Below are 16,954 nucleotides of genomic sequence, written 5' to 3' on the forward strand. Positions count from 1 at the left end.
CCATCTGAGATTCCGGCATTTTTGTCTGATTATCGTGATATTTTTGAAGAGCCTAAGATTGGTTCACTCCCTCCTCACAGGGATTGTGATTGCGCCATAGATCTGATTCCTGGCAGTAAATTTCCAAAGGGTCGTTTGTTTAACCTATCTGTACCTGAACATGCTGCTATGCGCGAGTATATTAAGGAGTCCCTGGAAAAGGGACATATTCGTCCTTCTTCATCACCTTTAGGAGCCGGTTTTTTCTTTGTCTCTAAAAAGGATGGCTCTCTGAGGCCTTGTATTGATTATCGACTCCTGAATAAAATTACAGTCAAATATCAGTATCCGTTGCCTTTGCTGACTGATTTGTTTGCTCGCATAAGGGGGGCTAAGTGGTTCTCTAAGATTGATCTTCGTGGGGCGTATAATTTGGTGCAAATTAAGCAGGGGGATGAGTGGAAAACCGCATTTAATATGCCTGAGGGCCATTTTGAGTATTTGGTAATGCCTTTCGGCCTTTCTAATGCACCTTCTGTCTTTCAGTCCTTAATGCATGATATTTTCCGTGAATATTTGGATAAATTTATGATAGTGTACTTGGATGATATTTTGATTTTTTCTGATGACTGGGAGTCTCATGTTCAGCAGGTCAGGAGGGTTTTTCAGGTTTTGCGGGAGAATTCTTTGTGTGTAAAGGGTTCAAAGTGTGTTTTTGGGGTTCAAAAAATTTCCTTTTTGGGGTACATTTTTTCCCCTTCTTCTAATGAGATGGACCCTGTCAAGGTTCGGGCTATTTACGACTGGACGCAGCCTACTTCTCTGAAGAGTCTCCAGAAATTCTTGGGCTTTGCTAATTTTTATCGTCGATTTATAGCTGGTTTTCCTGGCGTTGCTAAACCTCTGACGGATTTGACTAAAAAGGGTGCTGATGTTGCCAATTGGTCCCCTGCTGCCGTGGAGGCCTTTCGGGAGCTTAAGCGCCGCTTTTTGTCTGCCCCTGTGTTGCGCCAGCCTGATGTTTCCCTTCCCTTTCAGGTTGAGGTCGATGCTTCCGAGATTGGAGCGGGGGCGGTTTTGTCGCAGAAAAGTCCCGACTGCTCAGTGATGAGACCTTGTGCGTTCTTTTCGCGAAAATTTTCGGCCGCCGAGCGAAACTATGATGTTGGTAATCGGGAGCTTTTGGCCATGAAGTGGGCATTTGAGGAGTGGCGTCATTGGCTTGAGGGTGCCAAACATCAGGTGGTAGTTTTGACTGATCACAAGAATTTAATTTATTTGGAGTCTGCCAGGCGCCTGAATCCTAGACAGGCACATTGGTCGTTGTTCTTTTCCCGGTTTAATTTTGTGGTCTCGTACTTACCGGGTTCTAGGAATGTGAAGGCAGATGCTCTTTCTAGGAGTTTTGAGCCTGACTCTCCTGGGAATTCTGAACCTGCTGGTGTCCTTAAGGATGGAGTGGTTTTGTCTGCTGTCTCTCCTGATTTGCGACGTGCTTTGCAAGAATTTCAGGCGGATAGACCTGATCGTTGTCCGTCTGGTAGACTGTTTGTTCCTGACGAGTGGACCACTAGAGTCATCTCGGAAGTTCATTCTTCTACTCTGGCAGGTCATCCGGGAATTTTTGGCACCAGAGATTTGGTGGCTAGATCCTTCTGGTGGCCTTCCCTGTCTCGAGATGTGCGTGTTTTTGTGCAGTCTTGTGATGTGTGTGCTCGGGCCAAGCCTTGTTGTTCTAGGGCTAGTGGGTTGTTGTTGCCCTTGCCTATTCCGAAGAGGCCTTGGACGCACATCTCTATGGACTTTATCTCGGACCTCCCTGTTTCTCAGAAGATGTCTGTCATCTGGGTAGTGTGTGACTGTTTTTCTAAAATGGTTCATTTGGTGCCATTGCCTAAGTTGCCTTCCTCATCTGAGTTGGTCCCTCTGTTTTTTCAAAATGTGGTTCGCCTGCATGGTGTTCCGGAAAACATCGTTTCTGACAGGGGTACCCAGTTCGTGTCTAGATTTTGGCGGGCAGTCTGTGCCAGGTTGGGCATTGATTTGTCTTTTTCGTCTGCATTCCATCCTCAGACCAATGGCCAGACGGAACGAACTAATCAAACTTTGGAGACTTATTTGAGGTGTTTTGTGTCTGCGGATCAGGATGATTGGGTTGCCTTTCTGCCGTTGGCGGAGTTTGCTCTTAATAATCGGGCTAGTTCTGCCACTTTGGTTTCTCCTTTCTTTTGCAATTCAGGGTTTCATCCGCGTTTTTCATCTGGTCAGGTTGAATCTTCGGATTGTCCTGGAGTGGATGCGGTAGTGGATCGGTTGCATCAGATTTGGGGACAAGTGGTGGATAATTTGGAATTGTCCCAGGAGAGGACTCAGCAGTTTGCTAACCGCCATCATCGTGTTGGCCCCCACCTTCGTGTTGGGGACTTGGTGTGGTTGTCTTCCCGTTTTGTCCCTATGAGGGTTTCTTCTCCTAAATTTAAGCCTCGGTTCATCGGTCCTTATAGGATTTTGGAGATTCTTAACCCTGTCTCCTTTCGTTTGGACCTCCCGGCATCTTTCGCTATCCATAATGTGTTCCATCGGTCGCTGTTGCGGAGATATGAGATACCGGTGGTTCCTTCTTCTGAACCTCCTGCTCCTGTGCTGGTGGAGGGTGAATTGGAGTACGTGGTAGAAAAGATCTTGGACTCCCGTATTTCCAGACGGAGACTTCAATATCTGGTTAAATGGAAGGGCTATGGTCAGGAAGATAATTCTTGGGTAACTGCCTCTGATGTTCATGCCTCGGATTTGGTTCGTGCCTTTCATAGGGCTCATCCAGATCGCCCTGGCGGTTCTTGTGAGGGTTCGGTGCCCCCTCCTTAAGGGGAGGGTACTGTTGTGTATCCGCTTTTTGGGCTCCCCTGGTGGTTGCTGGTGGTACTGGTGACTTGTTTGCACTTTGCTGCCTCTGTTCACCTGCTTCCATCAGCGTTTGGGAGTTTCCTATTTAGCCTTGCTCTCCAGTCATTTCCTTGCCGGTCATCATTGTAACCAGAGCCTTCGGTTGCATGTTCCTGCTACTAGTCTGCTGATCAGCTAAGTGGACTTTGTCCTTTTGTTTTGTATCTTTAGTCCAGTTTGCAGTTTTTGAAATCCTCTGTAGCTGGAAGCTCTTGCGGGCTGAAATTGCCACTCCTGTGTCATGAGTTGACACAGGAGTCTTAAAGTAATTTCAGGATGGTTTTTTGAAAGGGTTTTCAGTTGACCGTGAAGTCCTCTTTTGTATCCTTCTGCTATCTAGTAAGTGGACCTCTCTTTGCTAAATCTACTTTCATACTGTGTATGTCTTTTCCTCTTATTTCACCGTTATTACATGTGGGGGGCTGCTATCATCTTTTGGGGTATTTCCCTAGAGGTAAGCCAGGTCTGTTTCTTCCTCTACCAGGCTTAGTTAGTCCTCCGGCTGGTGCGTGGCAGTTAGGAAGCCGTAGGTATGCTCCCTGGCTACTATTAGTTGTGTGGTAGATTTAGTTCACGGTCAACTCGAGTTTCCATCACCCGAGAGCTCGTTCGTTATTTATATGTTTCTTATGTTCCCTTGCCATTGGGAACCATGACACTGTACCTTTCTTTTTATGTTGGTAAAGGCACCTTTCTTAGCTAACAACGTGGGGTCATTTTGATACACCTTGTACCGCAGATGTTTCTCTTCTGGGAGTGTCTTTATTTCCTCGTCGTTTTCATTGAACCAGTCTTCATTATTTCTGGCTGCTGATCCGAGATGCTCCAGAGCAGAATTATAAACAGCATCTCTCAGAATTGTCCACTGTTCCTCGACGCCAATCTCCTCTGCCTGCAGTATATTTAACAGTCTGCCATCAAGGTCATTGGCAAATTCCCTTGCAATTCTTTTATTTTGCAGCTTATAGATATTCAGCCTCTTTGTCATTTTCTGCCCTTGGGGTCTCCTCGTAGGCAGGATGTTGAGCCTGCACTTAGACACAATGAGGCGATGGTCAGTCCAGCAGTCTGCACCGCACATGGCCCTCATCACTCTAAAGTCCATCTCATCCCTTTTCCTGGCAATGATGTAGTCAATGAGATGCCAGTGCCTCAAGCGTGGGTGCATCCATGATGTCTTCTTGCGTGTGGGTAAGCGGAATAAAGTGTTGGTGATGACAAGGTCATGTGTGGCACACATCTTGAGGAGCAGCAGGCCATTACTGTTACACTTGCCAGTGCCATGTCTCCCAATGACCCCTTCCCAGTTTTGATGGTCTGTTCCCACTCTTGCATTAAAGTCTCCAAGTATAATGAGCTTGTCTGCCTGTGGGATTGCTGAAATAAGTGTGTCAAGTTCATCGTAGAACTTATCTTTAATGTCATCCGGATTAGTCATCGTGGGAGCATAGGCACTGATCAGAGTCGCGTGTTTTTTGTTTGTAAGTGGGAGCTGAAATGTCATCAGATGGTCGTTGATGCCCTCCGGAAGCCTGGTAAGTTTACGAGCAAGATGAGTTTTGATAGCAAGTCCCACGCCTGCTTCTCATTTTTCAGTGCTGCCTCGACCACTCCAGAAGAATGTATATCCACCACTATGCTCTGTCAATTGACCCTTGTCTGCCAGGCGTGTTTCGCTGAGAGCTGCTATATCAACCTTGTAACGAGCTAGCTCCCGAGCAACCGATGCCATTCTTCTCTCTGGTCTGTCTGCCTTAGTATTTTCCAGCAGAGTTCTCACATTCCATGTGCCAAGGTTGAGAACCATCATTTTCTTTTTCTTTATTGTGTGTCGACCGCTGTATGGGAAACCTGCCAGCTGTGGTAGGCTGGCCAGGTGAAATGAAGCAGACTATGTTTGAGGCACCTTTTCTAGCCCCGTCCTCGATTGAGGTGAGCAGAGTGATCCTGAACAGGACTGCTCAGACACCCAGGAGGCTACCGAACTCCACTGCTGCTTCGGTCCAGTGGGGAGTGACCATATGGCCTGGGCCGCCTGCGTGCAGGCTCGTGACTACAGCTTCCAGTGACTCCACACATGCTGCTTTGCCACACTCCCATCGCCACAAGACTTTAGAGATGCAGTGATTGAAGTCATGACTTGCGCTTTACTTGGATTAAAGTGAGAAAGAGTTGCGCAGTCGTCAGCCTCACTCTCTCGCCCGTACCTATCGAGCCCCAGTGGCAAGAACTAGGCGAGACAACTAGAGAAGTCAGGGTGCAGTGGATGGCCAGCAGTGTCCTATATGTGCCTCGCTGCGCCCTCTCAGCGCTCCACAACGCTGTGCTGGGAATCGCTTGTCTGTCCGTTGAATCTTGGTTTCTTCCGCACAGTCTGCCATATCCAGTCTTCACATGCAAGGGTAGGCAAACCCTTGAAGATCACCGTAGGTCTCAAAGAAACCCAACAGCTACCCTCACCTGGTTTCGCCCGCCTGTCGAGGCGGTGTTCTGGGGTGTACCAACTGCCGCATGCTAGCAGCTACTTGGAGGTACAGGTGAGAGTTGAGCATCAGATGAGGACCAAAGATGCAAGAGCTGTCCAGAAAGGACACAGCAAGCCCTCCACCATAGGTGCTACCTCTATCTAGATACCCCATATACCCCTGGAGCAATAATATGCTCACGTTTGATTCCCTCACGTTGGAGTCCAACGTGAGTAGGTGCAATAATATGCTCAGGTTGGACTCCCTCCCTTTGATGTAGGCTCTGGGCTGAGCCCACATCTTTCCAGGCACATGTCAGCTGTTTTGAACAGCTGATATGTGCCTCTAACAATCTCTGACAGCAGCATTTAATTCGCGCTTCCGGGAAGCACGCCGGAAATCCCACCTATCGGTGACCCACTCACATGATCGCGGGTTACCCATGGGTTGGCATGATAACCAGAGGCCTCCAGCAGACCTCTTCGGTTGTCAGAGCCAGATTGCTAAGAGCACTGCCCCGTGGTTGGCGCTCATTGCAAGTGAGCATTTCTGCTGCATACAGGTGATCTAATCATTGTCTGTACGTAGCAGAGCCGATTGGACAACTGCAGCTTCTAGTCTTCCATGGAGACTATTGAAGCATGCAAAAAGTAAAACAAAATGGTTTAAAAAATATTAAAAAATTAAAAATAAAAGTTCAAATCACCCCCCTTTCGTCCTACTCAAAATAAAACAATGAAAAAAAAATCAAACATGCACATATTTGGTATCGCCGCTTTCAGAATTTCCCGGTCTATCAAAATTAAACAGGAATTAACCCGATCGCTAAACGGCGTAAAGAGAAAAAAAGTCAAAACACCAGAATTACGTTTTTTTGGTCACCGCAACATTACATTAAAATGCAATAATGGGCGATCAAAAGATTGTATGTGCACCAAAATTGTATCATTAAAAATGTCAGCTTGGCACGCAAAAAATAAGCCCAGTTTCAAATAAAGAAAAATAGAGACGGTATGGGTCTCTTAAAATGGCGTCTTTTTTTAACAAAGTTTGGAATTTTTTTACCACTTAAATAAAAGAAAACCTAAACACGTTTGGTGTCTATGAACTCGTAATGACATGGAGAATCATAATGGCAGGTCGGTTTTAGCATTTTGTGAACATGGTAAAAAGAAAAAAAACCTGTAGGATTGCACTTGTTTTGCAATTTCACCACACTTGGAATTTTTTACTCATTTTCCAGTACACGATATGTTAAAACCAATGGAGTCGTTAAAAAGTACAACTCGTCCCGCAAAAACAAGCCCTCACATGGCCATTTTTACAAAAAAAAAAGTTATGGCTCTTGGAAGAAGGGGAGCAAAAAATGAAAATGCAAAACCATAAATACCTGTGGTCATTAAGGGGTTAAAAGGGTTAAGCAAAAATAGCCTATGAAACTTTTAGGTATTGCAAACTTTTTTCAACAAAGACTCCTCAGCAGTAATTGGACAAATTAATTTTATAAAAAATAAAATGTTAATTTTTACTAAAAAAAAAAACCCTCACCCAGGCTCTTGACGATACAAGTACGAGATCCACAGAATCGGATGAAAAATCCAATGAAAGAAGAATCGATCTAGCTTGAAGGAACTTAGCAAAAATTTACTGGAGAGAGTGAAAAAGTGCAAAGAAGCTATTTACTGAGACAGCATAGCAGCAATGACCACACAACATTTAAATGAGCCCACACCAATAGAAAAACATACAGAGCATCACACGATCAACATTAAAATCAATACAATCACAAGGTGTCAATAAAATACAGGAAAAAGAAAATCATGTAGAACCCACTAAATGCATAACAGGATAATTCCTAAAGCATGGAAAGTACAAAGATGCATAGATATTTTAATAATGAAGCATCAGCTCATTGCATACATTCAACCCATTTGGGCTGCAAGTGTCGAGATGGCACATCCAATAGACTTCACGATCACGGGACCACTTCCTGCTATCTCTGCCCCTCTGAGTAAAGAAAGCTTTTTCTATCGCAAAGACCTGCAGTGTAGAGGTTTCCCGACGATACGTGGCTTAAATTTAGGGTCCTCCTCTCTTTTGTGCCCCAGTGTGTCTAAGCCCATTTAGCTTGTTTCTGGAAAACACCCATGGAGTCAAAATAATCACTACAACTGTAGATACATTCACAAAGGGGTATAATTTCCAAAATGTGGTCACTTGAGGGCAGATTTTCCTCTTCTAGCCCTTAGGGGCTGTTTATATGGAGTCTGAAAACTATTCTTGGAAAATCTTCGCTTGACAAGGCACATAGCTCTATGTCCCTCTCGAATCACACCGTATGGCTAAGCAGTACTGTACAGCCACATATGGGATATTTCTACATTCAGCAGACATTGTCAGGACTCTGAACATTTTTTACCTTTTGTGCATTACTGCCCTTTTCCAGCATGGCATCTTTGGTCTCATGTGCACTTGTCTTCCTGCTGTAAAACTCCACCCCAGCCTTCAGTCTGTGCTAGACTATTCTGCTTTGCATCCGGCTCCTGATTACTCCCTGGCCTTGCACCTGCACCTGCTCCTGTTCCTGTGAACCTGTGTTGGAGATCCTGCCACTCTGCTCTGAGTTCCTGCTGCATACACCAGTCTTCAGTAATCCTCCTTCATCTGCTGCTCGTGTTACTTCCATCTGCATTTGCTGGACATGTAAGCTGTTTGCTGCTCTGCAAAACCTGAGACTATTAACCAGGCCTCCCTGGTTGAGCTAAGATATGATTTGAACTGCCTATAAGCATGTCTATCTGTGTCTGGAGTAAGTCAAGGATCTATCATATCTATCAAGTTTCCTCAAGAATAACTGTGCTTCATAGACTTTCTGTTTGTTTGCATCTACCTCTGAAGTTTCCTATTGACTGCTAAGCTGCGTTTATTATTTGCACCAAGTGTTGTGGACTTGAGATTCTCTCTGCACCTGTTTGAATCACCGTGTGATAATATAAACTTTACCACTTATAAAACTGTGTCCTGTTGTCTTGTTCCACGCAAAGAGTCTCCTGAATTATCCCCTATAATTATTACAGACATTTTGGTGGCATTTTTACCCATTTCCCAGTGTGAAAATGTAAAATCTGAGGCTAAAACAAAATTTGGGTGGTAAAAATGAAAATTATTTTTCTTCACTGCCCAATGGTATAAAATTCTGTGACCCACCTGTGGGGTAAGTATGATCACTGCACCCGTTGATGACTTAATTGAGCGGTGTAGTTTGTAAAATGGAGTCTATTATGGGGTTTGGGGGTTCTGCTCTTCTAGCACCTCAGGGGCTCCTCCAGTGTGACTTGGCACTCTCAAACGAGTCCAGCAAAATCTGAACTCCAATAAGGCTCTTCTTCCCTTCTGAGCGTTGCACTGTGCCTCAAATTAGTTTTCGAGCACATATCAATGAACACAGGAGAAATTGCACAATAAATTTTGGGGTCCTTTTTTCTGCTATGCTTGTGAAAATGAAAACATTTGGGGCTAAAAGAAAATTTTTGTGGGAATTTTTTTTTCATTTTTACATATCAATGTTGTAAAATTCTGAGAAGTACCTGTGGGTTTGTTCAGTGTGCTCAACCCACATCTATATAAATTCCTTGAGGGGTCTAGTTTGCAAAATGGGGTCACTTGTTGGAGGTTTTCCGCTGTTTAGCACATCAGGGCCTTTCCAAATGTGACATGACTCCCCCAGACCATTTCATTAAAAACTCTGCATTCCAAAAATTTCACTCTTTCTTTTCTGAGCCCTGCTGTGCCCCAAAACCGTAATTTACTCCCACATATGGGGTATCTGCATACTCAAGATAAATTGTACAACACATTTTGGGTTTCATTTTCCCCTGTTACCCATGTGAAAATAAAAAATTGGGGCTAAGAAAACATTTTTGGGTGAAAAATGTGATTTTTTTTTTTTCATTTTCACTGCTTAATGTTATAAACTTCTGTGAATCACCTTTCACATTCAAAAATTCAAATGGAGCTCCTCTCCTTCCGAGCTCTGCCATGTGCCCAAACAGTGGTTTTCGCCCATATATGGGATATAGGCATGCTCAGGAGAAAATGCACAACAAATTTTGGGGTCCATTTTTTCCTATTACCCTTGCAAAAATAAAAAAAGGGTCTAAAGGAATATTTTTGTGACAAAATATTAAATGTTCATATTTCCCTTCCACATTTCATTAATTTCTGTGCAGCATCTGAAGGGTTAACAAACTTTTTAAATGTGGTTTTGAGCACATTAAGGGGTGCAGTTTTTTGGAATGGTGTCATTTTTCTATATTTTCTGTCATATAGGTTCCTCAAAGTCATCTCAAATGTGATATGGTCCCTAAAAAATGGTTTTGGAAATTTTGTTGGAAAAAAGAGAAATTCCTTAAAAAAAAGTTACATAAATTGCGCTTAAGTAAAGTAGACATGTGAGAAATGTTATTTATTAACTATTTTGTGTGACACAACTCTCTGATTTAAGGGTATAGGAATTCAAAGTTTGAAAATTGCAAAATGTTTGCCAAATTTCTGTTATTTTCATAAATAAACGCATGTCATGTCGAAGGAATTTTACCACAAGCATGAAGTACAATATGTCACGAAAAAACATCTGAAAATCAGTGGGATCTGTTGAAACGTTCCAGAGTTATAACCTCATAAAGTGACAGTGATCAGAATTGTAAAATTTGGCCAGTTCAGGAGTTCAGGACGGTGAAAACAGGCTCAGGGCTGAAGGGGTTAAAGAGCTGTAATTCCTAAACCCTTACTCCAATTAGGATGTGAATACGCTCAAATTAAAACTGTGAGTCTGCACATTAACTGCATATTGATTATACAGTATATCTGTATCTTGAATATGTTTTGGTAAACAGTAGTGATGAGCGAATATACTCGTTACTCGAGATTTCCCGAGCACGCTCCGGTGTCCTCCGAGTATTTTTTAGTGCTCGGAGATTTAGTTTTTCTTGCCGCAGCTGAATGATTTACATCTGTTAGCCAGCATAAGTACATGTGGGGGTTGCCTGGTTGCTAGGGAATACCCACATGTACTTATTCTGGCTAACAGATGTAAGTCATTCAGCTGCGGCAATAAAAACTAAATCTCCGAGTACTCCGAGAAATCTCGAGTAACGAGTATATTCGCTCATCACTAGTAAACAGCTAAAATGCCAAAACTTGTGTCACTGTCCAAATATTTCAGCACCTAAAGGATATTATACTCACAATTACTAATATGTAGCACTGTTTTTATCAGATGAATAATAACAGTGAAATTAAACTCTATAAAATTTATTCTTAGCCATTTTTTTGTATTTTGAGCATTAATTCTATTGGATATCCAGCTCTGGTGCTTGATAAGTCAAAGAAATATTGAATGTCAGCACAAATGCAATCATAGCCCAGACCATTAAAGTGTCAGATCCAGGGCTGATGTGCATAGTATTCCTGTGTTATAATATCCTGGGCATTGAAGATATTCATCTGTTTTCTTCCTGGAAGCACAGACGACTCCCAGCATGCCTTTCAGCTACTTACCGAGGAATCACTGCGCATTGCTAAAGAGAAAGATACAGAAATTGAAGAGTTAAAGAAACAAGTAGAAAACATGGAGACAGAATATGAGAAGATCCTTCATGTAAGCTATTTTTTTATATTCATCAACTTTATTAAAGGGAACCTGTCAGCAGATTTTGCTGCTATAATATGAGGCCACTGCCTTTTAGGGCTTATCTACAGTATAATTCTATAGATAAGCCCCCGGTCCGACCTGCAAGTGAAGAAAAATAAGTTTTATTATACTGAACCTGGTCGGGGGCGGTCCGATTGGTGTCACAGGTCCGGGTCCGGCGCCTCACATCTTCTTGCGACACTGCCCTCCTGCTTTCTTCATGGCTCCCTGGCATCGCGCTCCTGCGCTCCACCCATCAGACCGAACCGCCCCCCCGGGTGAGTATAATATAACTTATTTTTCATCACTTTCAGGTCAGATCAGGGGCTTATCTACAGCATTACAGAATGCTGTATATCAGCCCTGAAAGGCAGTGGTCGCATCTTATAGCAGCAAAATCTGTTGACAGGTTCCCTTTAAAAATGTTTAAAGTAAAATTCCAAGTGGGGGAAATTGCGAAAGAAAAAATGCAATTTAGTTCTGTGGTTGACGGAGCTGTGTGTTTTTTCAGGGTGACCTGATGTTTTTATATAATCTATTTTGGGGTTGTTGCAACATTTCGATCACTTCTTATTGCATTTTTTTAAGAGCTGTGTCAATAAAAAAGAAGCCATTCTGGCATTTCATTATTTTCTATTTTATTGATTGGGTTAATTAATTATATATTTTGATAGAAATGAATTTTATGGCTCAACTATATATATATATACACTCACTGGCCACTTTATTAGGTACACCATGCTAGTAACGGGTTGGACCCCCTTTTGCCTTCAGAACTGCCTCAATTCTTCGTGGCATAGATTCAACAAGGTGCTGGAAGCATTCCTCAGAGATTTTGGTCCATATTGACATGATGGCATCACACAGTTGCCGCAGATTTGTCGGCTGCACATCCCAAAGATGCTCCATACAAGGCAGGATGGATCCATGCTTTCATGTTGTTTACGCCAAATTCTGACCCTACCATCCGAATGTCGCAGCAGAAATCGAGACTCATCAGACCAAGCAACGTTTTTCCAATGTTCTACTGTCCAATTTCGATGAGCTTGTACAAATTGTAGCCTCAGTTTCCTGTTCTTAGCTGAAAGGAGTGGTACCCGGTGTGGTCTTCTGCTGCTGTAGCCCATCTGCCTCAAAGTTCGACGCACTGTGCGTTCAGAGATGCTCTTAGGCCTACCTTGGTTGTAACCGGTCACTGTTGCCTTTCTATCAGCTCGAACCAGTCTGCCCATTCTCCTCTGACCTCTGGCATCAACAAGGCATTTCCGCCCACAGAACTGCCGCTCACTGGATTTTTTTTCTTTTTCGGACCATTCTCTGTAAACCCTAGAGATTAGTGTTGAGCATTCCGATGCTGCAAGTATCGGGTATCGGCCGATACTTGCTGTATCGGAATTCCGATACCGGGATTCCGATACTCTTGTGGTATCGGGTATCGGGTATCGCAACAACATTAATGTTAAAATGTGTAAAAGAGAGAATTAAAATAAAAAATATCGCTATACTCACCTCTCCGACGCAGCCGGGACTTCAGCGAGGGAACCGGCAGCGTTGTTTGTTTAAAATTCGCGCTATTACTTGGTTACGTGAATTCCCGGCTTGTGATTGGTCAGGTCGGCCACGTTGCCGGGACGCGGACCAATCACAGCAAGCCGTGACGAAATTACGTCACGGCTTGCTGTGATTGGTCCGCGTCCCGGCAATATGGCCGCCCTGACCAATCACAAGCCGTGACGTCACGGGAGGCTGGACACGCACCCATTTTAAAATGAGCGCGTCCAGCCTCCCGGCTTGTGATTGGTTGACCGCGGCGCAACCAATCACAAGCCGTGACGTCACGGGAGGCTGGACACGCGCCCATTTTAAAATGAGCGCGTCCAGCCTCCCGGCTTGTGATTGGTTGACCGCGGCGCAACCAATCACAAGCCGTGACGTCACGGGAGGCTGGACACGCGCCCATTTTAAAATGAGCGCGTCCAGCCTCCCGGCTTGTGATTGGTTGACCGCGGCGCAACCAATCACAAGCCGTGACGTCACGGGAGGCTGGACACGCGCCCATTTTAAAATGAGCGCGTGTCCAGCCTCCCGTGACGTCACGGCTTGTGATTGGTCAGGGCAGCCATATTGCCGGGACGCGGACCAATCACAGCAAGCCGTGACGTAATTTCGTCACGGCTTGCTGTGATTGGTCCGCGTCCCGGCAACATGGCCGACCTGACCAATCACAAGCCGGGAATTCACGTAACCAAGTAATAGCGCGAATTTTAAACAAACAACGCTGCCGGTTCCCTCGCTGAAGTCCCGGCTGCGTCGGACAGGTGAGTATAGCGATATTTTTTATTTTAATTCTTTCTTTTACACATTTATATGGTTCCCAGGGCCTGAAGGAGAGTTTCCTCTCCTTCAGACCCTGGGAACCATCAGGAATACCGTCCGATACATGAGTCCCATTGACTTGTATTGGTATCGGGTATCGGTATCGGATTGGATCCGATATTTTGCCGGTATCGGCCGATACTTTCCGATACCGATACTTTCAAGTATCGGACGGTATCGCTCAACACTACTAGAGATGGTTGTGCGTGAAAATCCCAGTAGATCAGCAGTTTCTGAAATACTCAGACCAGCCCTTCTGGCACCAACAACCATGCCACGTTCAAAGGCACTCAAATCACCTTTCTTCCCCATACTGATGCTCGGTTTGAACTGCAGGAGATTGTCTTGACCATGTCTACATGCCTAAATGCACTGAGTTGCCGCCATGTGATTGGCTGATTAGAAATTAAGTGTTAACAAGAAGTTGGACAGGTGTACCTAATAAAGTGGCCGGTGAGTGTATATATATATATATATATATATATATATATATATATATATATATATATATATATATATATATATATATATATATATAGAGCTCTGCCAAAAATTAAGAGACCACCACATCAAAACCCTGTCATGGGCAGCCCAATCTCCAGACTTTAACCCTATTGAAATACTCTGGAATGTAATCAAGGGGATGATGGATAGTCACAAGCCATCAAACAAAGAAGAACGGCTTAAATGTTTGCGCCAGACGCAGTGTGAAAGACTGGTGGAAAGCATGCCAAGACGCATGAAAACTGTGATGTGATTAAAAATCATGGTTATTCCACAAAATATTGATTTCTGAACTCTTCCTGAGTTAAAACATTAGTATTGTTGTTTCTAAATGATTATGAACTTGTTTTCTTTGCATTATTTGAGGTCTGAAAGCACTGGGTTTTTTGACCATTTCTCCTTTTCAGAAAAAAAATGCAAAATTTATTGATTGGAAATTCGGAGACATGTTGTCAGAAGTTTATAGAATAAACTAACAATTTACATTTTACTCAAAAATATATCTATCAAAAGAAAAATCAGACAAACTGAACATTTTGCAGTGGTCTCTTAATTTTTGCCAGACAGAACTGTAGATGTTAAACCAGTTTTATTCTCATGTTTAGAAAAGCTTCTGTTGTGTCTCCCTAATAGTCCTCTCTGGATAGGATACTGTCTAAACTCACTCTAACTGGACAACAGTGGGAAAAAGAATCCTTAACCATTCATCAGCAACACAAACATATGCTTCAAGAATGTGGACTAAACCCTTTGGACATCTGAGTTTGGTCAGTTTGTCTTACCGTCAGAGACTGGTCAGAGTTCCAGCAGTATTTGGGTATGTGCAGATTATGTCTTTTTCAGATTGGACTCGCTGGAATAAAAAAAAAACAGAAACCACTAAAATGAATGAACATATGCATTTCTATATAAAAACCACTTGCTGTGCTTATGTTAAGGCTTTTGAATGCTCTTTATCCTTCAGGTTTTTAAAAACTCCAAGCAGTTAAGAGAAGTGATATGTATTCTGCAGAAGATTCTCAGTATTTTACAATAAAATTAAATAGGAAAACTCAAAAATGCCAAGAAGACACTCAGACATTTGTTGAGCATTTTGCCATTGTTTTGGATAAGAAACACCTGCAGTTTATTCATTATTCAACGGAGTGAGAAAAAACAACCAGAAGACAACAGTAAAGCAACACATTACAAAAGCCTTCAGAAAACCCTCCAAACTGACCAAAACTGTCAAAAAATGCTCAGGAAACAAATGACGCTTCAGAAAAAGAATGTCAGTTTCCTGAAGTGTCATCTGCTTTTAAAACTAGGTTGGTTTGCCTAAGTTTAAAAGATGCCCTGTGCTCAGAGGGAAAAGAAACTGATGGAGTTTTTAAGGATTTTAAGAATTTGCAATGGCAAGTTTGATCCAAGACAGGAATTAAAACCGGACTTGTCTCAATGATTTTGCATGGACCACTCTGGCTTCAAAAATACATGGACATGTGAACAGTCTCAAAGCCTATAATACATTCTATCTGTGAACATTATGGATAGAAATCGTACAAGAAAAACCAATGTCTGAATGAGGCCTTAGTGAAGTTACCTTAGCAGTATGGCTGAGTGTTGGTGCTGCAATTTATACATGCTTGCTCTTTTAATAATTTATCCATCCAATAACCTGAATAAATTGTATAACTTGGGTCTCACACCAACATCTACAAGCAAGCAATTATAAACAGGTTGGATGACAGATACTGAGAAGACCAGGTAGATTATGGACAATAGAGTGCCAATTATGTTTAGAATAGCTTTGTTTGTTATTATAATAAAGTTTGTTTTGAGGTGGAAAAAAGTGATTTTTGTGATTTTTTCCTTTTAATATATATATTTTTTCAATATTTATTATTCCCACCAGATGATTTGAATATTTGATTTTTGACAAATTAGCTCTACTAATGGAATACTGTGTACAATTTTGGGTTCTAAAAGGAAATATCTGAATTAGGGTGCAAAGGAGATTAGCCAAGGTTATTAAAGGAATGGGTGGCTACAGTACTGTCCAACTTGTGGTTACTGAGTTTTGAAAATCTTGGCTTAGGGCTGATCATATTACAATGTACAAACATATGAATGAACACTACAATGATCTCCAATGACGACAAGGGGGCATCCTCTATGCCTAGAGGAGAGAATGTTTCATCATCATAGACAGCAATTATTTACAGTATGAGCTGTGATATTATAGAATTTTCTTCCAAATGATGTTGTAATGTTTGAACAAGATCAGATGCGGCCTGCATGCATTTCTTTAATAACACATGTTATGTGTATTAAATTTTGCAATGTGACAGTGATCCAGGAAACTAGTCTAATTGAGATATATGTGTTCGGGAAGGAATCTCTACCCTAAGGGCACATCCCCGGATACAGTATGTTTCTTTTGATTCATCCACATATAAAGTGCTATTTCTATCTCAGGTGGCATATATATATATTAGATGTTTCCAGCCAGCTAACGCTCGGCCCGCTCATTGCTATCTAATTAACGCTGATGGTGATTAAACTAAAGTAAATAATGACAACATTTAATAGCGCTTACGCAGGTGGTAAATTAACTTAAAAAGAAGTTAATAACAATAGTGTGGTGATGTGTTGGGGGCGGGATTATGTGTGGTGATGTGGTGGGGGCGGGATTATGTGTCGTAATAAGGTGGGGGGGCGGGATTATGTGTGGTGATGTTTTATGTGTGATGATGTGTTAGGGGGTGGGATTATGTGTGGTGATTTGTTGGGGGGTGGGATTATGTGTCGTAATAAGGTGGGGGGCGGGATTATGTGTGGTAATGTTTTATGGGTGATGATGTGTTGGGGGGGCAGGATTATGTGTGGTGATGTGTTGGGGGCGGGATTATGTGTGGTGATGTGGTGGGGGGTGGGATTATGTGTGGTGATGTGGTGGGGGGCGGGATTATGTGTGGTGATGTGGTGGGGGGGTGGGATTATGTGTGGTAATGTG

At 42.9% G+C, this 16,954-nt stretch overlaps 1 protein-coding gene across 6 annotated transcripts in view; it reads left to right on the forward strand.

Annotated features, from left to right (window-relative positions):
* DRC12 (dynein regulatory complex subunit 12 homolog) overlaps nt 1-15,790 on the forward strand; it is a 128,702-nt gene extending 112,912 nt beyond the window's left edge. For all 6 annotated transcript variants that reach the window (XM_077250573.1, XM_077250570.1, XM_077250574.1 and 3 more), the window contains 2 exons: nt 10,916-11,046; nt 14,593-15,790. In XM_077250573.1, coding sequence (XP_077106688.1) covers nt 10,916-11,046; nt 14,593-14,721 — 260 coding nt within the window. In that variant the 3' untranslated portion in view covers nt 14,722-15,790. The remainder of the gene's footprint in view (nt 1-10,915; nt 11,047-14,592) is intronic.
* The last annotated feature ends 1,164 nt before the right edge of the window (nt 15,791-16,954 follow it).

Source organism: Ranitomeya variabilis, chromosome 4, assembly GCF_051348905.1.
Source record: "Ranitomeya variabilis isolate aRanVar5 chromosome 4, aRanVar5.hap1, whole genome shotgun sequence".
NCBI classification, from domain to species: Eukaryota; Metazoa; Chordata; class Amphibia; order Anura; family Dendrobatidae; genus Ranitomeya; species Ranitomeya variabilis.